The 10,255-nt window shown below is 40.9% G+C and overlaps 1 protein-coding gene across 2 annotated transcripts; it reads right to left on the bottom strand.

Moving 5' to 3' along the window:
• Window positions 1–1,910: 1,910 nt before the first annotated feature.
• Window positions 1,911–8,039, bottom strand: LOC121575870 (U3 small nucleolar RNA-interacting protein 2). Of its 2 annotated transcripts, none has more exons than XM_041889159.2 (14): window positions 7,817–8,039; window positions 7,605–7,690; window positions 7,365–7,477; window positions 7,172–7,239; window positions 6,852–6,893; window positions 6,517–6,643; window positions 6,144–6,361; window positions 5,929–6,029; window positions 5,713–5,847; window positions 5,502–5,564; window positions 5,204–5,361; window positions 2,803–2,882; window positions 2,508–2,581; window positions 1,911–2,097 (listed from the first exon to the last, which is right to left on the bottom strand). In XM_041889159.2, exons 1-14 carry the CDS (start codon window positions 7,895–7,897, stop codon window positions 1,986–1,988), a joined length of 1,458 nt encoding a protein of 485 aa, XP_041745093.1. In that variant the 5' UTR covers window positions 7,898–8,039; the 3' UTR covers window positions 1,911–1,985. The 2 variants fall into 2 exon arrangements, with proteins under 2 accessions (XP_041745093.1, XP_041745094.1); XM_041889160.2 differs by having other exon boundaries at window positions 5,216–5,361; window positions 7,817–8,038.
• Between the last annotated feature and the right edge of the window lie 2,216 nt (window positions 8,040–10,255).

The following is a 10,255-nucleotide window of genomic DNA, read 5'->3' as shown; positions in this document are numbered from 1 at the left end:
TACAATGTGATTTTCTGGATTTTTGTTTCTCAATTTGTCTGTCATAGTTGACGTGTACCTATGATGAAAATTACAGGCCTCTCATCTTTTTAAGTGGGAGAACTTGCACAATTGGTGGCTGACTAAATACTTTTTTCCCCCACTGTATATATATATACACATATCCTTTAAAAATATATATTTCCCTTCATTACTTTCCAACTCCACCACCGCTTCACCTAATTGGAGTAAACTAGTGAACAACAATGCTTAGGCCTCTACTTCCAGCTTATACATACTATATACATTTTATGGACAGTCAATTTTACAATAATTCAATTTTGTTTGATTTTACTCTTGAACTTCCTCTACCCTCAATCTCTCCGATCATTTTCATGATGTCCATCCAGTTTGCTTCTATATGCCATATCTTTCTAACTGTGCTCTTTCTCAAATGCTCTCAACCTATAAACGTATTATGTACACAGTATGCTTTACATTAGTTATCTTATTAGTTGCTGTTAATTGTTATTAGTCCCATCCTTCAACTTCATTCAACCCCACTTTCTCACAGAGGGATGAAATCACTTTGTGTATCAAGCGGAGTCTGCAGACATTCATTCAAATTTTGTCTCTGCGTCTCTCAGAAAATGCTCTGTCATCATCCATATGAAAAAGGGGTCAAATTTGAACTGTCAATAAATATGCTCATATTTATTTTAGTTAGTTATAAGGTGAAATCTTATAGTATGTTGTTAATAATTTGATTGGTACTATATTTATAAAGCATTTCAAGCCCTATTCCCCCACTTCTGAATAGAAAAATAAATTATATTTTATATTTGTACTTAAGTTTGTGTCCTCAAGTGAGTACACCTCAGCAATTTATAATTATTTTTACCAGGTGAGTTCCAGATCTTCCTAGAACTATGCAGCATTACTAGTTATTGTTTATGGCCATCTCATGAAAAATAATTACTTTTGGGTATGTCTATTTAGGCAGAAATCTACATTTTGCCATAACATCCAAAAGGTCTTACCCATCTCAACCTCAGTGTGAACACCTATTAGCACCTTCATCACCTTCTAAAAATCTAGCTAGTGCTGTTTTTAAGCCCTATGGGCTAGGCCACCAAAGCTATGGTCTGTGCACCACCTATATTCCCAAGAGTTGAACCTTTTCACTTCAGATTGGCAACAGGCCAAAATCTACATTTTAATCAATTTCACCTGCATTTTATAATTAAAGCCAAGAGTTGTTTTGCTTCAATAGAGAAGGGGCATGCCACTTTAGTTTCACACAAAATACATTAGTGCAACACATTCAGCAGAAAATAGTTTGACAGATAAAAGTGCAACGCTATTTGGCTAGCAGCCACAAGTAAATTAGCTTACACTGAAAAGCCAAGGTATTTTTTTTTGCTAAACGGTGTATGGCCATCATATTTCTAATGTTTATCATATAATGTAGCCAGCTACATTTTAATGTTTTGCTTGAAGTTATTCTTGCATTTTAACTTTCTACCGGAGATAAACTACAGAGGAAATTACCCGCTGGTTATCGAATGAGAGCAAATTTCATCCGAGTGGAGAAGTGCAACTGAAGCATGAAATTACTCATTTTACATTCATGATTTGGAGCGAACCCTGACTGAAGCCGAGCAGAATTTACAATAAGAAGCATTTTAGATCATTAACACAACCTCTGGTGACAAAAGCTGTCAAAATAATTTCATTTTCAAATATCCAAATCACAGGGGATTCCTCAAACTACAGTCCACAAGCTGTGTAGCTGAGAGAATACAGGCACCAACAGCACAGACTGATATAAGTCGCAGACAGAGCACAAGACTTCAGTCAGTTCTAAATTGGAATGAAAAAGTAGTTTAACAAACCATTTACTGTAGTTAATTGATAGGCAATAATACAAATCGTTTTTCTGTAAAGAATTTAATTCACAAAATCAAATGTCATACATATTATATTCTAAGGCATACACAGATCAGCTACTCCCCATTTTCTTCTCCATTCACCTCTTCCTGCTCTGGCTGTTGTCTTTTCAGAGGAATAATGTAAAGTCCGTTCTTCGCTTCCTTCAATCTCCACCAGCGACCAAGCCTGTAAACAACAAAAACTAAGACTTTAACAAAAACAGAGATAATGCATGAATAAAGTTATGAGTAAAATTATCCGGTATATAAAAAGCCATTTAATCTTGTAATAAGGAAAGCAGAAAGGAGGTAATGCCATCACTGCCACTGAAGCAGTCTAGGGAGTCTTAGGATTTGAGCGTGAAATAACAGTGCCACCCCATGGGCACCTGTCCTCATTGCAACTACTTCCATACAGAATACTGAAAACAGGCTTGTTAAAAAAAAAAAAAAAAAAAAAAAAGGGGTAGGCACTGAGTATATGATCAATATAGTGAGGTTTCTGATCAATCAATCAACAAGTCAGTCAGTGTATAATGCTAGTAAGTATGCTCTGGGCTATAGCTCTGTATGACAGGTAAGTAGGTGGGTACGTACCTGTGCTCCTGTCCCACTCCTGCCACCAGGAACTTCCCAGAACTGGAGAACTTTAGACTGTTGACAAAACCAGTCTACAAGAGAGAGGAAACAGAATACGCTGTATTGAGAAGACAGATGTTTTAGTGCAGAACACCCTTACTAGACACTTCCCCATACACATATAGGCCTATACAAATAGGCCCAATGTTGAATTATATCCAATGGCGCTTCCCACATATTGTCATGCTACACAATGATTGAATGCAATGCAAGGTGTATTATGTATGGAGCAGTGTAGCTGGGACTTGCTTACCACAGGGATGCTGAAGAGAGGCTCCAGATGACGGAACCCCTGACCACATCCCCACAGCTGCACCTTAGAGTTGTGGGAACCTGCAGAGTGACGAGACAACAGTTGTTCAATTCCAGCATCATCAATTGGACAAGTAAATATTAGCAGTCAACTCCTAATATATGACCAAGGTTTGCTATGAATGTATGCACTAATACAGAGCATGCTGATATTCCTATGCACACTGCATAGATTTACAGTATACAAGGAGGGGTGGAAGTTCGGGGTTGATTGTTAAATAACTCAAAACGGGGTGTGTGATAGATATAGACGAGACAGTATAGTAAAGTTGGTGAATAGCACTCCCACAGCCCAGGCTACTGTGTCAATAGTTCTGCAGTGCTGTGTGTATACAGAATGTACAAAACATTAAGAATACCTGCTCTTTCCATGACAGACTGACCAAGTGAAAGCTATGATCCCTTAATGAAGTCATTTGTTAAATCCACTTCAAATCAGTGTAGATGAAGGGGAGGAGACATGTTAAAGGACGTTTATGCCTTGAGACATGGATTGTGTGCCATTCAGAGAGTGAATGGGCAAGAAAATATTTAAGTGCCTTTGAACGGGGTATGGTAGAAGGTGTTCCTAATGTTTGGTATACTCAGTACATGTTGAATATAAGTTATAACTACGTTATAACTATTTTTTTTTAAATGGCCTTATACATTTAATAATAACAGTTTTTACTCCGACAACTCAATATTAGGAAGGTGTTCTTAATGTTTTCTACACTGAGTGTAGATGGGTGTTATAAAGCTGATTACTCACAGCCGTTGGTACCTGAGGCTACGGTGTCAAAGTTCTGCAGAGCTGTACAGTCATGGTCAAAAGTTTTGAGAATGACAAATACTAATTTTCACTAAGTCTGCTGCATCAGTTTTGATGATGGCAATTTGCATATACACCAGAATGTCATGAAGAATGATCAGATGAATTGCAAAGTCCCTCTTTGCCATGAAAATAAACTTAATCCCAAAAAACATTTCCACTGCATTTCAGCCCTGCCACAAAAGGACCAGCTGACATCATGTCAGTGATTCTCTCGTTAACACGGGTGAGGGTGTTGACGAGGACAAGGCTGGAGATCACTCTGTCATGCTGATTGAGTTAGAATAACAGACTGGAAGCTTTAAAAGGAGGTGGTGCTTGAAATCATTGTCCTTCCGCTGTTAACCATGGTTACCTACAAGGAAACACGTGCCGTCATCATTGCTTTGCACAAAAAGGGCTTCACAGGCAAGGATATTGCACCTAAATCAACCATTTATCAGATCATGAAGAACTTCAAGGAGAGAGGTTCAATTGTTGTGAAGAAGGCGTCAGGGCGCCCAAGAAAGTCCAGCAAGCACCAGGACCATCTCCTAAAGTTGATTCAGCTGCGGGATCGGGGCACCACCAGTGCAGAGCTTGCTCGGGAATGGCAGCAGGCAGGTGTGAGTGCATCTGCACGCACAGTGAGGCAAATACTTTTGGAGGATGGCCTTGTGTCAAGAAGGGCAGCAAAGAAGCCACTTCTCTCCAGGAAAAACATCAGGGACAGACTGATATTCTGCAAAAGGTACAGGGATTGGACTGCTGAGGACTGGGGTAAAGTCATGTTCTCTGATGAATCCCCTTTCCGATTGTTTGGGGCATCCGGAAAACACCTTGTCCGGAGAAGACAAGGTGAGCGCTACCATCAGTCCTGTGTCATGCCAACAGTAAAGCATCCTGAGACCATTCATGTGTGGGGTTGCTTCTCAGCCAAGGGAGTGGGCTCGCTCACAATTTTGCCTAAGAACACAGCCATGAATAAAGAATGGTACCAACACATCCTCCGAGAGCAACTTCTCCCAACCATCCAAGAACAGTTTGGTGACGACCAATGCCTTTTCCAGCATGATGGAGCACATTGCCATAAGGCAAAAGTGATAACCAAGTGGCTCGGGGAACAAAACATGGCCAGGAAACCCCCCAGACCTTAATCCCATTGAAAACTTGTGGTCGATTCTCAAGAGGCGGGTGGACAAACAAAAACCCACAACTTCTGACAAACTCCAAGCATTGATTATGCAACAATGGGCTGCCATCAGTCAAGATGTGGCCCAGAAGTTAATTGACAGCATGCCAGGGCGGATTGCAGAGGTCTTGAAGAAGAGTCAACACTGCAAATATTGACTCTTTGCATAAACTTAATGTAATTGTCAATAAAAGCCTTTGACACTTATGGAATGCTTGCAATTATACTTCAGCATACCATAGTAACATCTGACAAAACTCATAACACTGAAGCAGCGAACTTTGTGAAGACCAATACTTGTGTCATTCTCAAAACGTTTGACCACGACTGTAGATGAGTGTTATAAAGCTGGTGACTCACAGCCGTTGGTACCTGAGGCTACGGTGTCAGAGTTCTGCAGAGCCGCCACGGCCGCTACCCAGTAGGGCTGCTCCAGCCCCGAGTCGCCATGCCGACCGTGGGCTGCCTTCACCGTGCTAAGGGGCTTCTTCTTGTTCACACTCCACAGGGAGACAGAGCTGGGGGAGGACAAGAGAAAGCTTTTTAGACTAATGAAAATATTTGTGCATTTGTAAGGAACCATTCCCTCACAAAGTGGTTGCAGAACCGCTAGAGGTGGAGTACGACGACACCTAGTGGAGTATAAATCCACATTTACCCATCATCAGCGCCTGTTATCATGTGTTCTTCGTTAATGAGCTGGATACAGTCGATGGAACCCCTGAGAGAGAGCGAAAATAAGTGGGAGGAGCATTACCAGTAGGTTAACACACAAGGATTACACTCTCGCAGACCAACAGAGACTAGGCCTATACAGTGTTGTGAGACTGACTAATACAGAGAAGGAGAAGAAGACCAGGGGGACTCACTCATGGCCATGAAACACTAGCTGGGACTCCTCAGCGATCTTCCACACCCTCACAGTGCGGTCTCTCCCCCCTGCAGTCACACAGCGCTCCCGACTCCCACTGTCCAGCCCTGTGATCACATCCTGGTGACCAAACCTAGGGAGACACACAGTCAATAAAACACAAATCACATGCCCAAACCTGAAGAAACATAGACATTACTATTCAGCTACTTACAGTGTTTCCACATAGGCATTTTCATCCACGTTCCACACCTTGATGGAGCGGTCATGAGAGGCACTGTACAAGTCATGGGTGCCCCTCCTGAAGGAAAGGCCCTGTGGAGGAGAGATGGCACCGTTTGTGAAGGTAAATATGAAAGGATGAGAAAGCAAGAATAAAAGCAGATGGAAAAATGAATAAGGGAAGGGGTGAAAGGGGGTATATCTTACCGATACCGGGCCTCTATGTCCTGTGAACTTGTATAGATGTTTACATGTTGCTGCCTCCCAGATCATGATCAACTTATTCATGTCTCCAGTAGCCAGGTACTTGCCGTCCGATGATATAGACATACATAGGACATGGGCCGTATGTCCCACATGGCGATCCTCTGTTCCTTTCCTCCCACCAGCTATCGTATGCAGTCTCTTACCACTCTCAACATCCCCTGCAGTTACAGAAGACAATGCATGAGTAAGCCCACTGACTGTGTAGCATTTTAGGTCACATGCAACTGATTTTGCACATTCTATTTCATCAAACATAGAACATAGATTATTTTGGCGAAGAGAGTATACAAACAAATATATTGTCCAGACTCACATTTGATGATTGAGCAGTCTTTGGCAGCGGAAAATATGTGTTTGTCATCAGGAGAGATGACCAGACAGGTGACTGGCAGCTTGTGGCCCCTCAACAGACGAATCTCTGACACATCTGGTGGCAGGAGCTGGAGACCACGACAACATAGGGACACATGAAGAGGACTGACAACTTACTTTACGGGCCATACAAAACTCATAGCACACCATGTTCCAGTATCAATAATAGTATACCACACATACATACACATATAGTTTCATTCTAAGTAGTAAAATAGTGAATGGTGGGCATGCACAGGGTGCTTTTATGGGAGACACCAAAACAAAGACACTCACATCTTTTGCAACCATCCGTTGGAGCTGTCCTTTCTGCTCAAGCTGAGGAAAAAATAAAATTTTAACTATGAGATAAATAGCAGCAACCAAACTCATGTGACATTTTCTAGGGCCATACAAGCAACACAATGCTGTGTGGTCCTCTGTAGCTCAGCTGGTAGAGCACGGCGCTTGTAACGCCAAGGTAGTGGGTTCGATCCCCGGGACCACCCATACACAAAAATGTATGCACGCATGACTGTAAGTCGCTTTGGATAAAAGTGTCTGTTAAATGGCATATTATTTATTATTATTATAATGCTGTAGCTAGTTACACTTACCACTTCTTCTTGAAGTCTTCCAGCAATCAGGTCCATCTCAAAAGACTCCTCCTCTGCCTTCTTTTCTTCTGTTGATAAGACATGAAGACAGACCAGTAATGCATCAGATTCATTACATTTCATTAAACGTTAACCATTTTAGGAGAGTTTTGTTGAAATTGATAATAGCTCGGTACAGTAGCTATTCCCTTACCCTCATCCCTCAATTGGTCGAGGTATAGTTTAGCTAATCGTAGTTTTTTCTCCTGTGGGGTCTCATCAAACTCTTCTTCGACATTGGCCCTCCTTTTTCTGTGCAGTGAAGGGCTACATAAAGAGATTGATTCAACTCATGGTTTGTCCACTCATACGGCTAAAATTAATCAGTTTGTTAGCCAACTTAGCTAAGTTAGTTAGCTAGCCATCCAACTACACTTCGAGTAAGTTAGCCTACCCTTCTGTTTCAGAGTCACTGGAGATTTCTTCATTGTGCTTTGAATTTAGTTTTTTCTTGAGTTTGTTTCCTGTGTCTCCATCATTCTAAAGCAACAAAACACAAACAAACATCAAAGATTAAAAGAAAGCTACGTGTTAGACAGCATTGTAATATGTAAATAGCAAGATAAGTCCTAGGCTAAGTGTAGCTAGCAAACGTTAGCTCCGTACCTTTCGTTTTGAACCGGCTGAATTCTCGTTCTTTTTGAAAACCTTTGGAGGTCCTTTTTTCTTTATAAAGAAAGACGACATGATTAAAGTATATAGATAGACTAACTATGAGACACTGTTACAATCTTACACTAGTTGGCACACATTTCGTCCACTCAAATCAACCTACGACCCACATGGGTTCTCTCTCTTCTGATTCAACCGAACTATGGATACCACAAACGCACGCATTTCAATAAGAGGTGTTGATTGGATAATATTGAGTCATTGGTTTGTCCCGCCCACAAGTACAGAGCTCTCATTGGACTATCGAGCAAGTAGAAACTAAAGTCCAGATTTGAATGGCTGAGAATGCAGATAAGTTCAGCAGGAAACGTGTGCAGGAGCAAAATAACCGGAATTAGGGTTGTGAATAATCGGTTCTATCTCGTGGAGCTCCGCCCCATTGGGAAGCTCTGCTCCTATTGGTTTACCCCGCTGCCTAAGGAGGGTACATGAGAATGACCCTTCGTATCTAGTAGGAGTACGGTTTGTTAATAAGGAGCAGCTGAGCAGAGTACCAATCTTGAAGAAACCATTTCAGTTATCCAACCTGGTGGAGAGAGTGCTGGATAAAGTGATGGATGTGAGGATCACGAGAGGCGGGCTTGTTTAGATTTTTAATGATTCTGCGGATCAGAAGGAAAGTGCGTTGTGTCTTAATCGATTTGATAAGTTTGAAAGTGTTGTGTGTGTGTCGCTTCGGAACAGGGCACCCCTTAAGGGGGTTATATCTGGCGTTTCGTGGGAGTTGATTTGGAAAATATTAAAAATATTCCTGGAGTGATTGAAGCACCTCGGATGAATCGAGTGGTGAATTGGGAAAAGTGAAGATTTTAACTGTTCTTTTAGTTTTTTGAAATGGAGTCTCTACCTAATGAAGTGAGGTTAGGTTATATTAACTACAGAGTTAGAGCATTTATCCCAAGAACATTGCAGTGTGAACATTGTAAAGGTTTTGGTCATGTAGAAAGTGTTTGCAGAAGGGAGAAGCCGAAATGTACAAGATGTGGAAAATATCATATTATGTGGTATAAAAGTGACGCAAATGTGACATGTTGTAATTGCGGTGGGAATCATGAAGCCACGTCTTCTGAATGCCCCACAAGGGTAAAAGAGAATGAGGTGGCCAAAGTCAGGGTTGTACAGAGCATTTCATATGCAGAAGCTGTGAAAAGGGTTGAGGGTTTGAATGTTGCACCAGAAGAGTCCATGGTAGGGGATAGGCCTTTAATTGAGACTGCAGGGGTTGTCTTACACCAAGAGGATCCTGACATTTTAAAGGTTAAAAAGGTGGACTTTGTGGCCTTTATCGCAATGGTGATAAATGGCACTGCCAAGGTGGAGAAAAGATCTAGGAAGATTGAAATCATTGTGATTGCGGCGGAGCGGTTCCTGGGGCTGAAAGATTTCACAGCAAAGGATTTACATGGAATATTAGCAAAAGCCGTACCACCTTCTCAGGTCCTAGAGCCTGAGAAGCAAGATATGGAGAACTAAAAGAAGGAAGAAGTGGGAGTTTTGTTTGTTTTGGCAATGTACTATTTTTATTAGGGTGGATTGTTAGAATCACTATTAAGTATGGATTTATTTGTTTTTATTTTGGTTTCAAATTGTCCAGTTGGTGGCGGCAATACAACTTTTGGATGTAGTCTGCCATAAAACCCACAGAAGAAGAAGAAGAAGAAGATGCAGTGGCAAAATCCTTCCCAAAAAGTTGTGATCCTGACACATTTTTCCTAGCAGAACGCAGTTAAACCAAGTAAATAATTAACAGGATTAAATCATGTTTTTACATTAAGGTTACATGTTAAGCACAAACCTAGAATAATTGGAATGATCTCATTTAATTTAAGAAGCACATTTTCTCATTGCCATCAAGCACACACTGAAATACTTACTGCGACCAAATACACACCGCAGTAATACTTAATCTCGCTACTAGCTAGTGCCAGCTTTTCTATGTACTTACAAGTATTTGTATCCATTCTCACTGTCTTAGCAATTACATTTTATACACTGGTGGGTGGGTAACTTTAGCAGCAATATGATGTGTTAAAATCTGTAATGTGTTGCTTGTCCAATTATTAGGAAATACCAAAAGCTGCGAACGTAGAGCTCACGTCCTGATAACGACCCATGATATGGCATCCACAGAGATGATTCAATATGGTTACTGAAGATGCAGTATCATCAATGTGCTAATAACCTATTTTAATTTAATCCCCATGTAAAACTAATGGATTTAAAAGTTGATGGAAGAAATTAATGTACGGTTTCAATATTTATATTTTATTTATTCAAATACACAATTGAATTATAGTGCTCCAGACCTGATGAAAATACGTTTTGTGTATTTAGTCAAATTTCTGTGCCTGTGTTATACAGTGCCTTTGGAAA

Source organism: Coregonus clupeaformis, chromosome 10 (genome assembly GCF_020615455.1).
Source record: "Coregonus clupeaformis isolate EN_2021a chromosome 10, ASM2061545v1, whole genome shotgun sequence".
NCBI lineage: Eukaryota > Metazoa > Chordata > Actinopteri > Salmoniformes > Salmonidae > Coregonus > Coregonus clupeaformis.
This window is presented reverse-complemented; position numbering and strand designations above follow the sequence as displayed.